The 23,470-nt window shown below is 38.6% G+C and overlaps 1 protein-coding gene across 1 annotated transcript in view; it reads left to right on the top strand.

Annotated features, from left to right (window-relative positions):
* The window catches only part of gstcd (glutathione S-transferase, C-terminal domain containing), a gene marked incomplete at both ends in the record, with an annotated part of 47,144 nt that extends 23,956 nt beyond the window's left edge, over positions 1–23,188 (top strand). Inside the window, 7 exons of the mRNA XM_079220026.1 lie at positions 9,229–9,344; positions 9,686–9,730; positions 10,161–10,289; positions 15,057–15,190; positions 17,395–17,425; positions 21,781–21,850; positions 22,998–23,188. Coding sequence (XP_079076152.1) covers positions 9,229–9,344; positions 9,686–9,730; positions 10,161–10,289; positions 15,057–15,190; positions 17,395–17,425; positions 21,781–21,850; positions 22,998–23,188 — 716 coding nt within the window. The remainder of the gene's footprint in view (positions 1–9,228; positions 9,345–9,685; positions 9,731–10,160; positions 10,290–15,056; positions 15,191–17,394; positions 17,426–21,780; positions 21,851–22,997) is intronic.
* Positions 23,189–23,470: the final 282 nt, after the last annotated feature.

The raw sequence follows: 23,470 nt of genomic DNA, 5'->3' as shown, positions 1-23,470 counted from the left end.
TTTATTGACCTACGCTTTAGCTAATTTGTTTTTATTACATTAGCTGTGCATTAAATTAAAGGTGTAGAAATTAAATAGAAAATGAGCTCCTTAAAAAAATCATTAGTTGACTTTTTCTTACCACATCAAAGGATAAACCTCTTATTCATGCTACTAACTACATAGAGTATATATGCATTGTAAAATATTAGCTACTAAATAGATTTCGACACTCAATAATATGTTATAAAATGTATTCATATTCTACACAAACAGCTGCCCCAGTTTTCTATTTGTATATATATTATGGAAAATTCAAAGCAGTATTCCATATCAGCCTGAATTGAGATGATGATTATTATATAATATTACCATTTTGCAACACCTGTTGCATTTGAAAAGAAGAAACACGGAATTAGATGAACATACCATATTTATTTTTGAATAAAGAAAAATGGCAATATTCAATCCTAATTTGTGCTTCTCACACATCAATGTAAAGAATTTCTCTGCAGCGTGAGTTGTTTTAAGACAGTCCTTTCAGGCTCGCCATCTTCTAACATGACACCCGACGACACCGTACTGCTTGGTGGTTGACAGATGAGTCTGTCTGGGACATTTCTGTGGTAAGCACGTCTGGAGTCGCTTTTCATTCAGGAATTAATTTCCTCCTCGACAGCAAAATGCGTAACATGAGCCACCAGATAACTCCTATAGGTTGCTGGGCACTTTTGGATGTGCGTAACTCTGGTGTTCACAGTTTAGACAGAGATGTGGAAACATTCTAGTCTCTCACATTGTATTACTGCACACTTTTCAAGTAACATGCTCCGTCTAACACAAGAGCTGGTACTTCCTCTGTTCAAAGAAACCATGTACTGTTGTGAACACGTACTACATTTGTCCTCAAATATAATTCCACCCCCACTCTTTCAAATGTAATTTCCAGAAAACAATTCCCCTATATTTTGACCAGTATACCAAAAACTAGTCAGGAATCTTTAATAATAAAAAAAAAAGAACATGTAATCCAAATGATCATCCCAAAATATTGAAGCCTTAAATTCAACAACATAATCTAAAGTAGAATCTTGGACCTGCCCTCCTTATGTTTGCTCTTTAAACCAGCATATCCTCTGAAAGATGTTGGCTGTCGGATCCTGCAGAGACCAAACAGAGGCCCTCTGTACCACAGCAATGTGTTTACATTCTAATCTGTGTGATGGACCTGCTTGATAAAACTCTGGGCACTTCTGCAGCATCAGGGGGAATAGGGAGAGCTCAGGAAAACTCATCTTTTTTTATATCAAGACTCTTACTGGTTCTGTCATACCTGGCTTTGTGCTAGTAATTATTCCTGATGGGATGATGCTCGTTCATAAACACCAACAACATTAGATTATTCTGCTTTTGACCTGTGGAAGGAGATTAAACTCAAAAATCCGTCAGGAGAAAACACCTTAGACCCAGATTACAACCAATTTAACAAATATTAGCAGAGGAGGCCAAGGAAACATGAGATGGGAAAACTGCAAAGGAAAGCTAGGATTGTGGTTTGCTCATATGTACGATGGAAATACATAAATCTCTTTCCGCTGCAGACAAATATAGATATATCCACAGAACATTGTAATTATATTGTGTTCATTTGCATTGCAAACAACAAAACATAGTATGTACTTCAGTGTACACTGCAAAAAACATATTAGTTTTTCAATTTTCTGCTGTTCACCCCTTAAAACCGGGATCAGTTGAGATGAGATCATAACTCTCCCAGTCCAGTGTCTCTTTATCAGGATTTTGTTCAGCAATGAGTATCTTCAATTGAAACAAGAAAACGGAGGTTTGGATTAGAAACAAGTAAAAGAATCTTGACCCGCTGGTTTTTGTTTTCGGTATTTATTGGTTTGACCTACTATTCAATAACTGTTGGCCAATCATTGCATCTTCTTTGGCAGTATGTTTCACTGTAATTGTTTGTAAGGATTATATTCCATGATGCCAAGTTACAGTTTTAAAAGAGTCTTTGATCCTGTTTACACTTGTCTTTTCAATGCACATTGTGTCACCCGACCATGCCAGGACGCATTATTAACTGTCAAGAATGTCGGCTCCGAGATGGGATCTTGCTCAAATTGGGATCCGATCAGCTATTTCACACATCAAGGTGGCCTGGATCGCATTGAGTTCAGATCCCAGTGAGGGGTGGAAAGCATGTGGGCCAAATCCAGACAATTAATCTGACATAGGTGTCACATTATCTTTCCCCCACACAGAGGTTCTCCTCCTGAGTGAGAGCAAAGATAAGCAATGAAGAGAACCAGGGCTGAAGCACAGCTAAGACAAGCAGTTTGAGTTGTGGAAAGGAAACTTCATATTTCCTGATTTTGCTCTTAATATTACAGGATGGAAGAGTAAGCAGCAAAAAACAACGGAATTAAATGTCTTTAGCCGTAGGATTGTATTGCTGTTTCAAGTGTAGACACACACGTATGCAGACACAGCTGAGTTCAGATCTAGCGCATCAATTTCCAAAAGTCACATTGAAAAAAACTGGATATTGTCTCAATTATCACCCCCTCAGTGCTAAATTTTGCATGATTAGTAGCATTTTCATAAGTACTTGTCTTGATGCAAAGAAAAAAAAAAAAGATAACATCTGACTAATTGCTGAAACATTGTAGCTCCTCCTCAGTCTTGCACAGTGTGATGGTAGTAATGACAGAGAAGGAGAGTTGAGCTAATGTCCAACAACTTGTCTTGCAAGTGGATCATTTAGGCTGGGCTACATGACAGTTGCAGCTATTTTTTGTTACATTTGTGATTGCTGCATCTGTAAAGTGGCTGTACATTCAACCTAGTTGGGATGCATGAGGAAAAAAAAAGTGAATTACATGGTTTGTGATTGTTTTTGTCTTTATATTTGACAACAATAATAATAATACCATGTGTTCCTATTGCAGTTTCCCTTGTTTCAGGATTGTGTTCAGAAATGAGTATCTTCAAAGAAAAGAAGAAAACTATCCTGGAAATTGTCGAAATTTGCATTGAAAGTTGGATTGGAAACAAAAATAAACTTTACACGTTGGTGGATTTATTGGTTTTGCTTGTTGTAAGAAAACAAGATTTGACTAATCTTCTTTGCCAGTATGTTCCACTGTAATTGTGTTTAATACAAACAGGATTATATTGCTTGATGCCATGTTTCCGTTTGAAAAGAGCCTTTGGCTGTGGTTACACTGGTCTCGTCAATGCAACTTTTGTCATCCGATCATGCCAGTGCACATCGACTGTCAAGTCTGTCTGCTCCCAGATCGGATTTTGCTCTCATTGGGATTCGATCAGTCAGACCACATGCAGAGGTGGCCTGACAGTGTGATGCGAGTAATGACAGAGGAGGGGAGTTGAGCTAATGTCCACCTGTCAACAACTTGTCTTGCTGGTGGATCATTTGGGCTGGGCTAGATGACAGTTGCAGGTAGTTTCTGTCACACTTGTGATTGCTGCGTCTGTTTTTTGAAGTGGCTGGCAAACTGTAGACCCAGTTGGGATGCATGAGGAAAAATAGGCAGGAAAAAAAAATCACTGTGCAGATAGGTCTCTCTTTCTGAGCTGTTTGTGAATTACATTGTCTGTGATTGTTTTTGTCTTGCGAGTTCGTGGTCGGTTAAAACTACAGAAGCCTTTTCTGTAAAAAATGACAATGAAGTGTCAAATGATTATGTCAATAATAATACAAGGGGTCACAAGCCAAACAATAGTGAATGTGCGGTTCAACCAGTTACAACTGCAGGAAAATGTTTCTAGACCAAGCAACTTCACTTGCCATCAAGATAACTACACAGCAATTTAAAGCAGTTTAATTTTTGACATAACAAAAGAACAGCAGGACAGCAGAAAGTCTCTACATCTTCCCCCGCATAACTAAAAACACATTTTTTGCGACTATACCTTGAATAAAGAAGGTAGCACTTTAGTAGCACTGAAAAGGCACTTACGTATCGCACTTTGTAGTTTGGCTTTCTGGAAGAAATTGTACTTTCTTGTTCTGAGTTTGTATTCGTGGTTGAATGCACTTATTGTCACTTTGGATGAAAGCGTCAGCTAAATGTAACGTAATGTTAAGTAGTTTAATAATGTGGCCACATTTTACAAAAACTATTTCTGTATATCCAGCTCTTAAATTTAATTTAGATTCTTTAGATTCATTCGATACCCTAAGACTGTAATTCGTAAATTAGTAAAAACAGGCAGAAATGGCCAAATTCCTATATTGTTTTCTATTCATTGGCTAAAGGCCTTCTTAAAAGATTGAAATGCACATTTAAATGTAAGATTTAATTCTCTAGGTCGAATATTTAGATGTAACAAACGGAACAATTAGAAATGGGAAAACAGCGGCTTCTTTTACAAGAGGTGTTCAATGTACCTACAGTGCAATTTATTAGAAATATGCTCAGGCCATATTCTAGTTTATTTTTTTTCAAACCACCTCAGGGATAAGAAGACCATCATTCAATCAAATGGCCTGATCGCTTCCATTGATAAATACCTTCCCTACCTTGCCGACTAATACTGGGACATTGATAACTGTGACAGATAGACATTACAGCTGCATTGAATTTATTTCATACTTGAGGGGTGACAGGGCGACCGGCAGAGGATCACAGTGAAGGTTCACACACACCGTCCCTCACAAGCCACTGATGGTCCTTCCTGTAGTGCCACCAGCAGGATTACCTTCAAGCGTTGCTTGAATTCCTTGACAAGTACTAGATCAGGGGTAGCCAACATGGTGCCCGCGAGCGCCTGGTGGCTCAAAGAGAGCCAATGAGCTGCCCGCAGGCATGCTCTCTAAATAGTCACCGGTAGAGTTGTTCAGAACGTTGTTTTTTTCTTTTCTCCTGATGGATTGGCACACTATTTTGTTCAAAATATTAAAAAAATTACATAAATCAAGGGCTGTAGTGAGGTGAAGATCACAAGTAGACTTGAAAGATGGAAACACACTCTGCCACCATATGTATTTTTTTTTTAATGTTTTAATCAAGATAACATTTTGACCCCCGAGCTTTCTTCAAGCTCAACAATTATAGTAAGACATAGGCACTGATATGTTATATAAGCCACACCCTAGAAACTAATCCGATGGTGATTCGATAATCATGTTCCACCATTGAGGTAACAAAAAACAAATCAAGAGGCCATCAGCTAATCAAATTGGTTTGACATTGGCGGGAGTTCCTGTCATATTATAATTGTAAATATTATAGTTGTCGTAAACTGAATAAAACAGTTTTGCCCAAACATTCATGGTTTCCGCTTTCCAGAGGATTAGTCCTAAATACTTTAATGAGTATATGAGTATTTCTATCATAGATTATTTTATTATCTGACTTAAATGTATTTAGCCTAGAAACATCAAACTAATTTACATCTGGAAACTGTATTGTTATCACCTGACGGTTCTGATGGGCAGATGGGAGGTGAAGCTGTTTAATCTATGTGTAGTGTTCTCGTGCAGGGTGTTGGAACTCTGGACTAAACACCGAGTTAAACCACAGTCAATGAAGACGGAGTCGTAATAAGTTTCACCCATTTACTGTAACTCTTTTCCTTCAATCATACTGGTGAAAACTGCAAACAAAGACAATACAAACATTCAGTGTACATACGTAAATATAACATTTCACAGTAGAAAATATAAATATACATTGCATCTTTATACATTTACAGCACTCACGAAATTGCCTCTACGATGCTTCCCCGTGGATGCGAGCAGATTCTGGAGCATGCTGTCAAATGTTAACCCGAGCGAGTGAAACCAGACACCATGTGAAGGAAGACACTTCTTCAGGTTCTTTCTTAATAGTCACATAGTCTATTTAATTCTTTCATATTTGACAGCCAGGCTATCTCAGCTGCAGAACGGTACTAAACAGGGTTTTGTTGCTCACCTTTACCATGCCACAACTAGACTGCTTGCTTTGTGTGGAAATTGTGGGAATAACCTCTTGAAAAATGCTGACATTGATCATTCAGAAATCTGTTCATTGAACATAATCTAGTGTTTCACAGATTCAACCACCATCAGCATTCTGTCTGGCAAGTAGTGTGTTGAAAGTGGGTGCAGAGAATCTTCCTGAGAGATGAATGATGATGAAGTTTCATGAAGACCCCGGGGGAGATGCGTGTCTGCAAGTCCTGTCTCTGTGACCCTCTTAGCAAAGAAGGGATGTTTGAGCAATACCTCATGGGCCTTATTAACTGGGTCCACGGCTTGTTAGGAAGGGGGCGGGGTCAACGGATACATCCAGTCTGGAGCTAAAAATATAACTTGTAGTGCAGAAGGCATTGAGAGGTGAATAAAGTAAGTTCACGGGGACCAGCATCCATATGTCCCCTCCTTTAGTTATGCGGCGTATAACTTTGAATTTCCAGAATTAATTAATTAATTAATTAATTGAACTGTGTTAATGCGGAAAGATAGGACTACATAAAACCTGCAAGGAGGTTGCAGGATATAAGAGAATTATTTAGGGGGATTGATTTGATCAGTTTAGCACCATAACCATTTGTATCTTTAATTAAGATATTGATTTCCCTCTGCTTTTCCACCTATTCCGAAGCACTTTTTATTTGAGAAGAACATTTATTTTATTTTCCCATCGGTCTCTTTCATATAATTTTAAGTGACTTATATTGCAGGAAGATTCACTTTGTTTTAATAGTGAACGCTTTGAAATTCAAGAATAGTTTAAGACATAATGATATGGAACTGTTCAGTAATCTCTACAGTGTCTTTCCACTCTTTTTTTCTTTTTACATCGTGTGTTTTTTTTATACATCTACTCTGTTTAATACATACTTCATGATTTCCATCTGAAATTGAGTCTATTATATTCAATAAAGGCAACCCAGGGCGTGAACCTTTAAGAGCTCTCTTGGTATTATTCTTTTCCCTGAAACCACATCAAAAATGAAAACAAAGGGAGAGGTGGACTGGCATGTAGTTAGCTCTTTTGCTGCCACCCACTCAGTCCTATGTAGCTGATGGGTTTGACCTTAAGTTGTGTGGTGACCTTTCATCAAAACAAAGTCTTGTTTGAGTAGAAATGCAGTCAATCACACACACAGACTTTTAAATTAATGAAAAGGTTTTTTTTAAACAAGGAATGCTGTATACACCTTTTGCACTTCAGGTTTGTTTTGTTTCAACTTGTGTAACTGACCTCAATCCCTTGTAACTCTGCACTCAGCCCATATTCCCAACTGCGGGGATGTGCCTGATACATTTGTAGCCTTTAACACTGCGGCTCCTTTGTGGGGCCTCACACACATACTTTCCTTTGAAGCAAAAAACATGTCAAATCAAACAAATCAAAGTTTACAGTGATAGTTAAAAAAAATATGGATTTATGGAAAAACCTTGTTAATATTAGGCTTTTGTTAGATAAGGGGTTATGGGCAAAACAATTATGTTGTATTAATAATGACTACTTGAATGTGAAAGTGTCCACATATATTAATCACTCAACTCTGCAGCTTGATAGCGTCTTCAGGTCATTGTTTTGAATATCAGGTCCACATCTTCAAAGTAAACTCCATCTAAACTAAGCATCATGTATTAGTCATTAAATAGTTTTTTTTCCCAGAATATTTGCAATTTTCACCAGTTTTACAGAAACGGTCTGACTAATAGACATTTTATGCTTAGAGTGTGTGCGTGTGTCCATGTTTGTATACACACACACACACACACACACACACACACACACACACACACACACACACACACACACACACACACACACACACACACACACACACACACATCATAATCTCTTCATACTACATACATGTTTCCTCTTGTTCAGTTTTGTTGTCCTTGTTAGCTGTAAGAGGGAAACAAAAACATAATTCCTAGTACGTGTACTCCTCACCTGGCCAAAATCTAGAATCTGATCTAGATTCTCGGCGCTCTCATAGTGTTGTTTTCTTCCGCAGCAGACGGTTGTTTTCAGCAAAGCTTTAAATATTGTTGCAAGGTGCATTGAGGATGCATTGAAGTAACACCACTTCAAATGAACCCTAATGTTGCTTCACGTCTGTTTTAGATTGTCATATCAATTCTGGAAGATAAAGTTGATATGACAAAGTGTTACAAAATGCAAAAAATTAAAAATAAGAATTTAATCATTGCAGGTTCAAAAGCGTTGATCTGCACTCTTACATTGTTAGGTTATTCAATGTTTACTGCTTAAACACATCTTTGATTCTATTTCTATTTCTGCCCATTCTATATTGCAATTGTGTTAAGATTTATCAAAAGGCATTTATACTGAAGCCCCTCTGGAGCTGCAGCTAAATAGAAGGTGGCCTGTACCTATGTGAGTGTCTCATCCAAATGGAGAACAGAATCTTCCTGGCATTCCTGCTGTTTTTCTGTATTTAAATTCATCCCTCAATTTCTTCATTGTGCTTTCTGCAGAACTGAGATCAGCTCAATAACAGCTAGCATGAGAGCCGGAATAATGACACGATGAAATGCACTTGTCGGTGGAATGAAACGTCTTTCCCCTGTTGTTGTATACAAAGCAGTGTGAGCAGGAACGTGGAGGAATAATATATATTTTTCTGATATTCTGGTCGTGGATATGCGGGTGTGACTGTGGGGAAATTGAAACACTCATCACTCTAGATTTATGGACCAGAGATGGCATCGACACAGCGTGTCAACGGCTCACTGCCGATGTGGCGTGCCAGCAGACGGGTGATGAAGATGCAGGAGACTGAAATGTGCTTTGAGTTAATGGGGTACATACTGCTCTCACAGCAGTAGAAAGTTCTGCCACAAACGAGGAGGACACTTTTTGGCTCGAAGGCTTGCTTTTGATTAAGTTGAAAGATTGTTTACTCTCCCTAGTTGGCAATTGGCTGGAAACATGCTGAAGAGCATAGAACCATTACCTGAAACGGCTGGGTGTAAATCAAAATGTGAGCAGTTGTGGGGAAAGGACTGTTTACTCTCTGGCAACAGCGAAAAGCAGACCGAGTAATGAAAAATGTACTTTATTAAATGTGTGATTATTTATTTTTGTTCATTGGCTGGAACCAAGCTAGCCACAAAATAGATTTTTAGAATCATGATGAAATTCCATTTATGTTTAATAGGTTTCGGGAACTGACTTTTCAGATAATTTTCCTGAAAGAAAAACAAACCCGGTTGCTTTCTACTTGTGCTTGCAGGGGAAATGTCAAATATTCGTGCAGTCAGGAAGAGGCAGCAGCTGAACAACTTGGTTGCCATGGTTACGGAGCTAGCCAAGCCAGGATACACCGTCGTGGATTTCTGCAGCGGAACGGTAACCGTATTCATCCATCGGTCAAGCTATGCATGCATATTTATCCCTGCACCCGATGGCAACATTAGGCTGCTGCTCCATTAGCGGCTAGCTGGAGGAACTAGTTCTCATATTCCCTCATGTTTTTCTTGCCTCTTTCAATGACTTTTGTTGTTGGCGGGTGTACACAGACAGAATGGTAATTACAGTTAAATGAAACTGCTCAGAGCGGGAGCGCTGCATGACAAAAGGGTCAATACTTGGTTGGAAAGGGTCTCACTAATCATAACTCCACTAATGCCCCATTGACGCAGGCTTTTTTCCTTTCATTTCTTTTCTCTTTTCTTTCTGCTGTTTCTCAGGGCCATTTAGGGATCGCTCTAGCTCACACACTTCCAGATTGCAAGGTAACATGCGTATTTGTGTAAATGTGTGTGTCGTATAATTGAAATGTGTGGCTCCCGACAACGTGAACCTTTTGAAGACTTGACTTTGGTTACTTTTAGGCACATGTATTTTTTTTTGATTAAGAGAGATGTATAAAAAACAATAAATCTTCATCTATTAAATGCATCCCTACAATCATCATATACTATCATTTCACCATGTTGTGTTTTGTCCTATTGTTTTGCTTTTTACATTTCTTAAATCTAAGAAAGTGCCTCCTATGATCTCATCTGTCTGTCATTTAAATTTTGAGAGCTTATATTTATTGTTTTTTCCCCTTGTGTACATCTCAGGGTTTTTTTAACATTGCTTAATGTTGGCACTCATTTAAACTGTATTATTACTCAATGCAATCATATGCAGCTGTGTTTTCTTCTTATTTTCTTCAAGGTCATCCTGATAGAGAACAAAGAGGAGTCATTGGTCAGGGCCCAGAGTCGTGGCATTGAGCTCGGTCTGAAAAACATTGGCTTCATTCAGGCTAATTTGGACTACTACACCGGACCGTTTCAGATTGGGGTGAGTGTAGCACGTAACACCACGCACATTCGCATACATTTTGTCTCCATTTGTATGATGACCCATAAATTCTTTGGACAATATGGTAATCATGTTGAATGACTGAACAATTTAAGGTTTTGTTAATTTGTAAAAAAGAAAAGGAAAAAAAGAACCGCATGTATTGCAAGCAGATGCAATGCACACTTAAAATAGTGTGTTTACCAGAGATGTGCTCATACATTTATTGGAAATAAATCATTCAGCATGAGTAAAACCATAAACAACTAAACAACCATATCTTAGTCGACTAAGAACAAAACGACCAATTAGTGGACGAATCGACGAAGAAGGGGCAGCCCTCGTCATAGTCATCATCTGATTGAGCTACAAAGCAAACACAATGTGTCAATGTGTAATCAAGAATTCCGTGACATTGATTTATTTTGCTGCAATCAACAGAGTAATCATCCAGTTCCATATTGCTTTAAATTATCAAAGAAGTTAGCGTGCTGTTTGAAAGCACTGTTGTCAAAACGGTTCCCATCATTTGGCTTTCATGACATGCAACATTGCCTTTTCCTTAAAATGTCAATTATGATTGCTTGTCATTTGCTTGCCATTTGCGATGATGCATTGAAACAGAAGTAAAAACGTTTTTATTTACACCTCATAAACAATGCGTTTCTACCGACAACTGAATGTTGTATTTTTAGTCTTAAAACATTTTTATATTTTAGAGAAGCTCTGCCACACATCACACGGAGAGACATGTCACTCCCTCATGTTTTTCCAGAAAGTGAAAATGCCATCGTGCTATTATTATTATCAGCGCAGCTAAGTTGGCTTTTCAAGTGGAGCTTTTAATCAGAACCCTTTTAGTGCTCTGCACTTCAGTCAAGCAGTGTCTGTCTCCATCTCCTCTCTGACATTAGCTTTGCCCTTAATTTTCTGGCTACCTTTTGGCTTTCCAATAATCAGAGATAAGAGATCTCTTCAGTGAGGCTTGTCTTTCTTTGTTCTGGCGTAATGCTACTATCCCTTTTGGTTTGCTTTTAAAATCATTTTGCCAAGATATTTAATATGAGTTATGCTCTTGTGACTTGAGGAGTCTTCTTTCGAAAGGGAGGTGCAATATTTGAAAAATGTTTGTAATAAAAGTAGAAAAAAGGGTTGTCAGACATTTCCAGTTTTATGCAGTTAACTTGGCCATGCCACCTTTTTACTTCTTAATTCATCACTTTTTGTTTACATCTATATATCTGCCAAGCCTGCAGTTTGTGTTGTTTAAGCTTAAAGATTCAATTTAGTAAATGTGTTTAATTCTGCATGGCTTACCTGCAACAACAGAATAAATATTTTACTAGCTTTCAAACTCTGTTTAATGGGTCTGAAACAATCTAAAATCAGCATTGGGTAGCACTCTCCTGCTGTAAGTGGAAAACCCTTGCTCGTCCTTTTTTAAACACCCACCTTCATCTGCAGAGCTCTTGACTTTTTAAACTGATAATTACTATCAATTTAGAGCAAATGGGTCCTTAACTGTGGTTGTTTATTGGCTGTTTGAATCTGGCTGTGTCAGGCAAAAGCAAGTGAACGATGTTCACCTAATGAAGAGTCTCTGAATTCCTGTTTCCAAACAGGGAACATATTGCTCTCCAAAATAATCTTTATTATCATCACTCTTGAATATTTGTGCGTCTCAGGTTGATGTCTTCCCCAAACATCTTCCAGCCGTGTGTCACAGCCCAGTTTCAGAAAAGCCAGCTGTTCTAGTAGCCTCACTTTAACTCTCTTTGGGACAAATAGGATTATATATGAACCTGCTGTAATTAGAAGCTATTGTTCCAGCATCACTCCTCTGAGACCTGTTCCACTTGGCAAGAAACAAACAGCATAGATTATTCTTCTCTACAATATGTGGGTGTTGTCTTTGGAGCCAAGTCAGAGTTTACACTCACACACATTACTTTTTAATGAACAATACAATGCATGTATGAAACAGGTGCATAAGTTTGTACTTTCCTGCACGGCTTGAGATTCGTAACTCAACTTGGGCCTCAGTTGTTGCTTTGACTAAGCTTTTTCCGGCATGACACAGATATTCTCACCTGAAGGAGCCACCCATCACACTGGTTTTTAATCCTGTTATGTATTATACATGTTCCCATTTTTAGTCACACTCATTTTATCAGACTAATTAAATTGAGGTGTCGCTATTCTTAGTCAGTGCCTGCTCTTCCTGTCTTCAGTAGCATAACACTGTTGTTTGACTCATAGCCTCTGCATACAGTGTATAGTTTATATTTTTCTGTTCTAAAATAACATTGAACAAACAATGAAGGCGAGAAAGGTTGTGGAGCTTTAAGTGGATTTAGATTTTACTTCATCCAGGTCCATTACTTCACTGTCTCTGGTGCAGCTTCAGGGCTCACTCCCATATCACATTTGTTACTACCTATACAATTGTGTACAAATCACAAAAATGAATCCATCTACCTGAGGAAATCATTAAAACGTATTAAGACCTATATTTGTTATGAAAGAAAAATTATAACGAATACGAAATTACACATTTTTTGTTTGCTTGTATGTAGGAAGCAAGTAATATCATTAATTTTATATAAAAGGGATCAATTAGTCATTTAAGGGTTCTAAGTAAGAAAGATATTTGTATATGTTTTTTTAAGACTTATAAGATCGTGTCTGGTTATCTCTAGCTGAATGCCACATCGCATCATCCACCTTTTGAGAGGAAAACTGCACAAAACAAGGCGCACATACCAGAAACTAACAAAGAATTTTAAGTTCTGCTGATATCAAACTCTTATTGATGATGAACCTGTTTTACTTGAATTGCTCGGTATTATTAAGAGTGATATCTTAATGAACACGGCAAAGAGAAAGCTTTCATCACACCTCTTTATAACAGTTTTGCACCGCTGCAGAAGAGTCTGATGTTGATTAAGAAGAGTTTTAGTCGGCTATATTGCAGGAACTTATTCGGTCTGATAGGAAAGGGAAGTAATTACTTGAATAAGAGTGAATAATGAAGCCTCATTATTTCTGTGATGGGATTATTGAGAGGAAGATACAGATAGAAACGGCTTTTCCTCTCCTCAAAAGACTGATTAATCAAATAACACAGTTGTATAAATGGCCCTTGGTCCTTTTGGTTGTTGCATATTGATTTATGATTTATTCTTCCTAATTAAATGTTTGTGCAAAAACGTGCTTAGCGGGGCATGTATGAAATACTTCATATCTATCGGGTTGGTTTTAAATCAGCCTTGTATTTATTTGCACTTTCCATTATCTATTTTTAATTAGTATCCCACATTACATATTGGGCTTGGACATGACTTTATTAATAATGCTTAAACAAACAAAGACAAAAGAAAGTCTTAGCCATTGATGAAAGAAGGATGCTTTCTTAATCGCGAATTGGAAATGCATAATGAATTATCAGAACATATCGAAATGTGTTTTATTTAAGTTTCTTTTGGTTGAGTGGCTTTGTGTTTGTGTTAAATCAAGGCTAGAGGTTATAAAAAGTAATTAGGATTTACCACAGCATGACTAATGTGCAACATTAAGTAGCTGGGAAAGAGTGATGGTGTTACTTTGTTAATTATTTTTTCTTTAGATATCTAGGATGTAACATCATGCAATCTGTGATAGTCTCATTCTCCTAATCAGCAGTCTGAAACATGCTGTTGAAAGAACACACGCTCGGCTTTTACCTGATGCCATAAATAAATGCAGGACAGAAAATTAGGTGTCAAATAGATCCAAGGCATGCAGGTAATTGATGTTAATTCCTGAGTTTCTGGCTTTTATGGACATGTCCATATAAAGAGTCTCCTTGTATAAATTCATATTTAAATCGGTGCACATCTTTTTGAAGTGGAATAACGCAGATGAGAAGGCTTGTTTCCGAGTGCAGTTTGTGAAATGACATTTGTAGTGCAGTTGTGAGCTGAAGGATTGCTGCAGCTGTCCAACTTCCAGGGAGCGCTTAAGCACCTCTGAGAAATGTACCACCACCCCCATTTCAGTGACTTTATGAGTGGGTTTGGACATGTTTAGAGTGTCTAGCACATCTTCTCTAATCTTTTGTAGTTGCTGCCAATCTTGGCTCAGCCCTGTCCTGACCGAGTCTCTGTGGCACTGCTGTCAAGGCAACGAGCAGTACATTCAGACTCCAGGACGCCAAGAGACGACTTCTTGGAAGACGAGAACAGAAGTTTGGGGTGACTGCTTGAGTTGGACAGGGTTAATTTCAGTGTGCCCAAGTAGCTATTGTCACATCAGACTGTTGATAATGCATTTTATGTGAACCATTAACAGAGAATCTATTTGGCTAATGTACGCCTGAGAGGAAATCTCGTACTTCACCACTGTACTTTTGATATTAAACTCATTTCCTTTCATAAATCATAATATATGTTTGCATTCCTGAATGCAGACAGGCTATAATATTGGGTCTTTTTGTACCTTTCCACCCTCTAGTATATTACCACAGCATTACTAATGTATAGCTATGTTCATTACACAGCACAGTTTACCCACTAAATGGGAATCCTGATGATTTAGGCCTCCTAAAGCACCAATACATTTTGTTTACTCTAAATCCCCAAGTGTTCACCTTATTATGAAGTAATCAATGAGATTGAGTGTATGCTCTCAAATGCTCTCGTCTTGCTGTTGGACAAAAAAAAGGTTTCCATGAAATCTTCCTTGCGTCTTTAATATACCAAGGAAAATAACACGTCTGTTTCACTTCAGGTTGCGCTCCATGCATGTGGCGTTGCAACCGACATGGTGATGGAGCATTGCATCCAGGCAGGAGCCGCCTTTGTCATCAGTCCATGTTGCTACGGCTTCATCCAAAACGCAGTCAAGTTCACCTTCCCCAAAAGGTTTGTCCCTGCTCACTTCTCAAGGTTTCTGCTTTCTAAAATACTGTTTCTGACCATGTTGTTTTCTTGTTAGACCCCCGCTACCCACCACTCGTGCTTCGCTCCCATTCTCTCTTTGTTTTTTTTTCTCTCCATTTTCTCTTCCGAGGCTCTCACTCTCAATCATTTTCACACACGCACGCACGCACGAAAGCAAGCACGCACGCACGCACGCACGCACACACAATCTATATCTCTTGTCACGACTTTTTGTTCACCTCCTGTCTCGTATCACCGCTGACAGTACAAGGCAGCAGTGTCACCTCGCCTTCAATGCAAGGTCCACCTCTCACCTTTTCAATTTTAGTCCCCGTTCTATCAGCAACAGAATGGAGGGTTCGCTGTGCTGATGCTGTCTTCGATATTAGAGAATGATAGAAAAATTCGGTTTGTAGGTACAGACATGAAATGTTACTTTAAAAAAAAAAACTTTATCATACGCAGTGTTACAGACAATTCACTTAATTTTCAGTTCTGGTGATGATGCTTTAAGCGGAGACGGGAGAAACAAATGACAGCAGAGAAGAGGAAGTGACAAGCTATACTTTATGGTGTTGGTACTGTTGCTGTAGCAGCGCGCTGCTGACTAACAGCTTTAGAATCATTACAAGGTATTATGATGTTAAAACCACTTTGGGATACTGAAGCTACAACATATTTTTTGTGTAGGACTGCTGATTTTAGCAACTGAAAGATGCGATCACTAGCAAGCTGAAGTAGAGATACCCACTGTGATTGCTGTGCTGATTATAGTTATGACTTTGGCAGCAAGACTGATGGGACCGACTTGGGCCAAGTCTGTTCCGGACTGGGTCAAAATCATACAGTGCATTATGTCGACTGATTTTATTTTTCTGATGTAGTCTCTGACCATCAAAAATGCTGCGCAAAATGGAACATGCCTTTAGTGAATTCTTATTACAATCCAGTTGTCAGGTGTCTCTTCCAGCACTCTCGGCATATTCCTTCTTTTTCTCATTTCTCCATCCACCCTTTCATACAAATTTAGCCTTTTTTGTTGAATGCATTTTGAGACTCAGCAAAAAGGATCGAGGTCATGGCCAACTTTTTTTCACATTTACAGTGGAACATGAGTTATTATTATTATTATTATTATTAACGGATAATTATGTTATTATTAGCCTTTATAAGCCTGCATAACGGCAGCAGAAAACCAAAACCCAACAGTAGCATTGTTCACTCAGAACTAACATAAACCACAAGAACCAGAGCGCCATATCTTCAGCAGCTTTTTGATTTATAATGTTACGGTTAATTTTGCCACAACTAGTAATGCAGCATTAGGTGTAGTGTGGTTCAACTGTGTACTGTTTGTTTCAGTTGTCTCATTTAAAAAAAAAAAAAAGAACAACAACAAAATTAAGGGACCCTGGGGACCTTCAGTTTACGATATAAATATTTAAGAGTTTTCACATACTTTGTTTTTTCTTGCCCCACTTTTGCGAACTTGACACTTCACCCCTCCTCACCTTCTATAAAATATTAAAGAATGACAGAGAGAAAAAAAACCTTGCAGCTGTAATGGACAAGAAGAAGCTGTGTTTCTGGAGGGCAATCGTGCAGTGATGGGCCAATGCACCTGACTGTGTCAATCTTCATCTTGCTACTTTTAGTGTTCCCCCCCCCAGGTCATGTTCCAGGTACTAATGCGAATATTCTGCAGGTGTCGACATTCCAGGCAGTTCACAGGTTTTTATGAGCTGTGAAACTTAACTGCCTATTTCATTAAGGCCCTCACAGTTTGAGGCGTCTCTCCATGTGACCTGACTGGTCGCGAACCCCTGACCCTCTTCATGTTGACTTTTAATTAGCTTCAATATGATCTGACGACATTTAACCGTCACAAAAAAAACGACTCTGTTCCCCATATCAAAGCAAACGCCCTGCTATTTTATTAGTCCTTATTTCACGGGGAGAAAGTGGTTTGCTTTAGAGATAATTAATGCTGTTTTGTTGAGCCTTAGATTTGGTTGTATATTTCTAATTTGTTTGTACAAAGATTTTTTTCAATTCTAAGTGGTCTTCGAGCTGAGCAAGTAAACACATGATATATAAGTGTAATAAACACACTTTACCCCAACAATTCAATCACTACACTTTTACATTAACATATATTCTGTTTTTTCCCTCTTCTGTTTTTACAGCAAAAGGTTCCAAGAGACTCTGACTCATAAGGTATGCTTTTAAATGTGATTAAATCATTCTGTTGCATTTATTCATTTGCAAACTGCAAATATCCTGTCCAGAATACTGAATTACAGCAAGCGTTTTTACAAGGATTGCATTTCAGGCTCAGTTCACCTATGTGCACATAGAAAGACACCTTCATGGGTAACGACTTACGTTCATGAACTTATGTTCATTAGAGTCTTACTTATTCGGTTACAACGCTGAATGAAACACTGAATGAAACAATTCTTTCTTCTCTAATTGCTTCTTAATTAAGATACCGCTGCATCAACAGAGGTTATAATGGAAGAGGCATTTTTTTTAAAAGCTACAGTTTCACATACCAGAGAGTGAAATTACCCAGTAAAAAGGTGAAATACCACAATTATCACCACCCAGCAAACATAGACGGCAGAAGAGATTCAGTCGTTTGAATAACAAATTAAGAAAGCAGAGACCCATCTGGATTGCGTTGCACTAGCTGTTCAACCCAAGATCAAGTTTATGCATCAAGTTCTTTCTAAGTTCTTAATAACTTCTAGATAACTAAGTGATGTGTGCATGTATTGCTTGGAAACAACTGTAGTGCTACTATAATATATAAACAGGAAGTCACTGTAGAACAACAACATAATATAACTTCCAAAAATTACAGTTTTAGGGTTGCAAACAATATTTATGATTTAACTTCCAGGTTTTAGTAAATGAAGGTATGACTTTGTTTCATTTATTTATTATGTATGAAGAAAAAATAATAGTTCAGAGGGAAAAATGCCTAATTATGCTTAGTTATTACAAAAAGTACAAAAGTTACAAAAAAGAAGTGGCCTAACATTTTGTAATTTTGAGGTAATTTATTTAATTTTTGGGTCAAACAAACAGGATGTTCACCCAGGGTACAGTCATTCCTGTACAGTGTCAAACCAGAAGTTTAGTTATTTTTTAATGATGTCATTATGTTATGTGACGTACGTTACTGAGTCACATGGCATTACGTCCATTGCTTAAGTTATCAGACTTCTTTCCGCCAAACCATGATCTTTTTTCTAACCCTAACAATGTAGTTGTGTTGCCTCAACCTAACCGTGACCATTTCCCAACATTACAACACTCACGTGCAAGCCTTCTGCATCAAGATACGACTCAAAAGGCTGTGTAAAAATTGAATAACAACTAATCTCCACGTAATGTATTAAGTTAGTGACGCTTAAATCTCTATTTGGAACTTAAACTGCATGCATGTTTTACAGAGGCTTGGATGTATCAAAAATCTAAATAATTTTAAAAAATGACATAATTTTGCTTGGCACGAGTAAGAGTTTATTTATTCCTTTCATTTATTTTATAGGACAGTAAAATATAATTAATTACATGTTGTTGCGCTTGTCCCCGTCTTGGGCAGTTACAAGAGGGAGGCTCGCACCCTCCAGTCTCTCAGCCCCTTATCGCTCAGCACAGACACAGCACTGTACTCTGAGAGGGCCCATCCCGTGATGATGTATGGGACCTGTCAGTGGCCCCGGGGGGGAATCTGTGCAAAAGTTGCTGTAGGGTCTTGCCATGGCAACCTCAAGAGTTGACTTGTCACAACAACGGGCCACCTCTAACTTCTGTTGTGCACTAAAGGAAACTTGATTTTTACAGACGTGGCTTGAGTCACTGAAGATTATGTATTATTTATTATAATACGGGTAGATCAAATCAAGCATTCTGATTAGTTGAGAGTGAGTCACGAGGTGTAGTTTATTCAGCCATAAAGTACTGTACAGCCTGTTTACATTTAGAGTGTTCCACATCAGTGCGCACTTAAAAATAACAGGTAGATTTAAATTGCGCGACCGTTAGTTGTCATTTCAAGCTTGACAGTTACCAAACATGTTCGTGTAAACTTTGATATTGTTACGTCCGCAGTAACGACTTGCATACGTTGGTTTCCTTAACTTGCAGGTGTATTGCTTGAGTGTTCACAGTATTGCAAAGGGGCTCTTCGCTAACAATAACGTTAACTCAAACGTAACAGCTAACAAGCTCACGTAGCATCCCCCACACTAGCATAACGAACGACAACACACACGCCACTTCCTCCCTAAAATGAGATGAGGAATGAAAAGGGTTTGACCACAAAATCGTGATAATTTCCAGTGAGAGATAATTACGTCGGTAATTTCCCGACGCGAGGCAAGTTCTCTAAACATCATGGAGGAGAAAAATGACGGCGAAAAGACGGACAGAAGCAGCGAGAGCACTTCTTTACATCGGTGGCTGAGTGTCATCCTCCACCCTGCTTCCAACCGGCCTGGTCTGACCAGGCAGTCAGTTTTATAGTCCTGTATGTGCGACCCGTACGTGTATGGCGGTTGCATAGCAACCGCCATACACGTACGGGACTATGCAACCGCTACTAGGACTATTTTCTCTGTTGCTGAAATGCGATACACAACGTTTGGTGGCTACAACTATTTTGTGCTGAAAGGGAGCTTACTATTACTATTTATAAAGTCGCAGGTACCCGTATTATAAAAGCAATAAGGTACTCGAGGCAATACTGTGTCTACAATAATGTACAGTTCAAGGGTTTGCCTAACAACTCCCAACTGTTACCAACTGTTACGTTCAAGGGTTTGCCTAACAACTCCCTTGAACAGTACATTATTGCACGACACAGTACTGCCTCTTGTACCTTATTGCTTAAGAAGACACTGGGAAATTGTTCTGCTCTGTGTTCTGCTGTTTGTCCGAAAGCCCAGCGAGCAAGGGAAATCACAACTGCCATAATTTCCTTCTGGAATTAGGAAGCTAAACATGTAGCCACTCAGCAGGAGAAATCTATATTCTTTCTCAACCAGGAGATACATTATTTGCCACTTTAAACCCTAGTTATGAATCTCCTCTGCCTCCCATTGTGCTTTTGCTTTCAACAACCATGTTTGGTCTTTTCTATTCATTTGGGCTCAGTGCACAGCCCATTTCCTGTGATTCTGCTCCCAAAGTCCCAGCCAACACTTACCGATATAAAAGCAGCGTTTCATTGTTTTATAGCAGAACCAATGTTGTCCTTTCTGAACTACAGTAGTTAAACAGAATGACAGCACATTGACAAATGGTGTATCGCAGGGATAAAGGACTAATGGTGTGGGATATTGGAGCTCAGCGCTAACTTTAAGCACCTGCTCCGTGGCCTTGCATTCAGATTCAACCCCGTGGAGTGAGGAATTGAATCAATTAAAGTAGAAGCAAGTTAGAGCGGACAAACCGCTCTCCTGATTCACTTGTCCCATGAACCATAGCGAGTTAAAAACAGAAACCTCTCCTTCGACTGTAAATAAATAACCTGGTTGAATTGGCCTTTTTGGACATTTTTAAAGGCGGATTTTATTCAAAGAATTTGATGAATAGCATACCATGCAAATTAAGTCGCTTTTCCTCAGTCCAGTGAAACTGTAAAGATACACACTGAAGAAAGGCTAGTGTCTCTGAATCTGTATGCTAATACCAGCATGCTATCATGCTTACAGTAGCAATTCTTACAGGTTGATTTTATATTATTTAAATATTTGCTTGTTTCACCTTCGTAGCCTGTTAGCATGCTAACATTTGCTAATTAGCACTAAACACAAACTACAGCTGAGGTCATTAGTTACAGTTCATAAATAAAAGTATTGGGCAAGTATTGACCTGAGATTGGTGCTGCATAAGATGTTCACTATATGTCAAATATATATATACACAATAATATAACAGTTTTCTTGGTAATCCATCTAGAATTTAGTTTTCTTAAAACCAAAAATGTCAACCTGCTGATGGCACTATAGGAACATTTAAGGGATCACAAAGGCAGTAGTACTTATCCTTTTAAAATGAAGGTCTGTCCAAAATATTATTGCAATGTATCTAATGTCTGTTGAGATATTTCAGTGTCCACCAAAGTGGTGGACTGACTGACATTGCCAACCCCAGAGCTCTGCTAGTGTGGCTAAAAAAGATCTGCTGGTGATGTTTTCCTACCTCTCAGCCAGTACATGCTGAGATAGATAGTCAACTGTATTGGATAGATAGGCATGCACAACCCATGCATGCTTTTGTGCGTGTGCATGTGCATTATAGAGTTAATTTCATTGAATGGCTCATTTTAAAAACTATCTTTAAACACAATTCTTTAAATCTTCGCCTGATCTTGTCAAAGTCGAAGTCCGTTTTATTGTCACTTCTTCCATTTGTGCAAACATACAGAAGACCTGAAATTATGTTGTTATGCGAGCTAAAAGAAAGATATTGTTTCTGAGAGGTAATGGATGTCATCCAGAACTTTATTTACCTAGGCAATAAACAGTTCCTGTATTCATTGTCTGTCCTTGTTTCAGGAACACATGATCCTCTGTCGCTTCGCTGACCAAACTGCTGTCGAACTCTCTCCTGGACGGCGACTCATCGGTAATGTTTACGATCTTCCCTGTATGGCTGAACACTCACTCACGTCTAGTATTCTAATCTATCTTTAGTCTACACACACTCATCCTAGTACAAGGGGATGTTGTGTTTTCTGAGATTTTTTACACTCTGACCTAACTCCACTGCTCTACTTTTCCAAGATTTCTAGACTTTTGAGATGTGTAATAAATGCTAATGCAGGGATATCTTCAGTGGGAAGAAACAGTTGCCAGGTCTGCGTGGTGTGATTCAGAGGGAAGTGTTTTGTCAGACTGAAACCTTCAGGTCTGTGCTGGAGCTTCACTGTACAGTGTTTCATTATTCTGAGAACACTCTTTACCCTGATAGTTCTCTAGCTTATCAAAGCGTCTCTCTGAATCCAAGGTGGCTCCCCAATGCCGCGTCAGTCTGAAAGCCCTTTCATATGTACCTGACACCACCTGTCACAGCGTTTCTGCTCTATATCAGCTAACAGGGCTCAACCTCTCCCACTAACATTTTCTAACCATGTTTGATCCCATCTCTCCAGAGCTTGCCAGCGTGACTGTGCCCATCTAGGCAGCATGACAGACCAAAGCTCACATTTACTGTGTCTGCCACCTGCTACCTAACTGCCTAATACATTTGAAGTCTGTTTAAAGGAAATCCTAAGAGAAAGTGTAATTATCAGTGGTAGTAGTTGATGAATAAGGGGCTTCCTTAGGGTAAAGGATACACATGCATACTAGGAACCTAGAGGACATGAACAAAATAACAGGAATACCTACAATATGCAAACAAATACAGTAGTACTATAGTGATAACTGTTGCATACATTTCAGTAAGTACATGGTATTACAGAATTATTTCACCACTATTGTTATTCTCAATCTATAACGTACAAGGTCAGCAACATTTTCTTTTTTAAATTCTTAAAGATTAGTATTGCATCGGCTTAAATACACAATATTGGGAAGCTTAACTTGTTATGTTCTTGTATTCGTAACTTTTATGGCTGTTCTTTGTGGTGCTATCATTTCAGAATGCCTCATATTGTAAAATAAAAGGCATTTCTGTTAATTTTGCCCATACCTGTAATTATAAACACAAAAAAAGTGTAACAATGTGTCCCTTTCTCTAATAAGAACTGGTTTATTTTTCATCACTGCAGGTAAACAGTGCATGGGCCTCGTCGACTTGGACCGCTCGTGGGTAGCAGAGACTCATGGCTACTCTGTGCAGGTGATAACTATGGAGCCTGAAAGCTGTTCACCGAAGAACAACATGCTGGTGGGAAGGCTGTCGCACAAGAGTGGACTGGAAATTGGTGCTAGACAACAGGAAGCACTGGTGCATAATTAGGACTGCAAGAACCGGGGTAGTCAGGATTTGATAAAGTACCCAGCCTCTGTGGCTCCTGGCTGTGTCATCATGGTGCTGAGAATACAACTATTTTTTTTTTTTAAACCACCCTCAACTTTTTTAATTTTTTAATGTTTTACAAGCCTAGGAAAATAAATGAGGTGTTCGCTCATTATTTCTGAACTAGCTTTTCCCAAAATCTCTTTCAGAGTGAAGGTAAAGGCAATAGTTATGTCTTTTGATGCGATAAACTGAGTGCTCTGAGAATTACTCCTCTCCCTT

The sequence above is a fragment of the Taurulus bubalis genome (assembly GCF_910589615.1).
Source record: "Taurulus bubalis genome assembly, chromosome: 6".
NCBI lineage: Eukaryota > Metazoa > Chordata > Actinopteri > Perciformes > Cottidae > Taurulus > Taurulus bubalis.
Note: the sequence above shows the minus strand (reverse complement) of the source record. Positions and strands in the feature narration are given on the sequence as shown.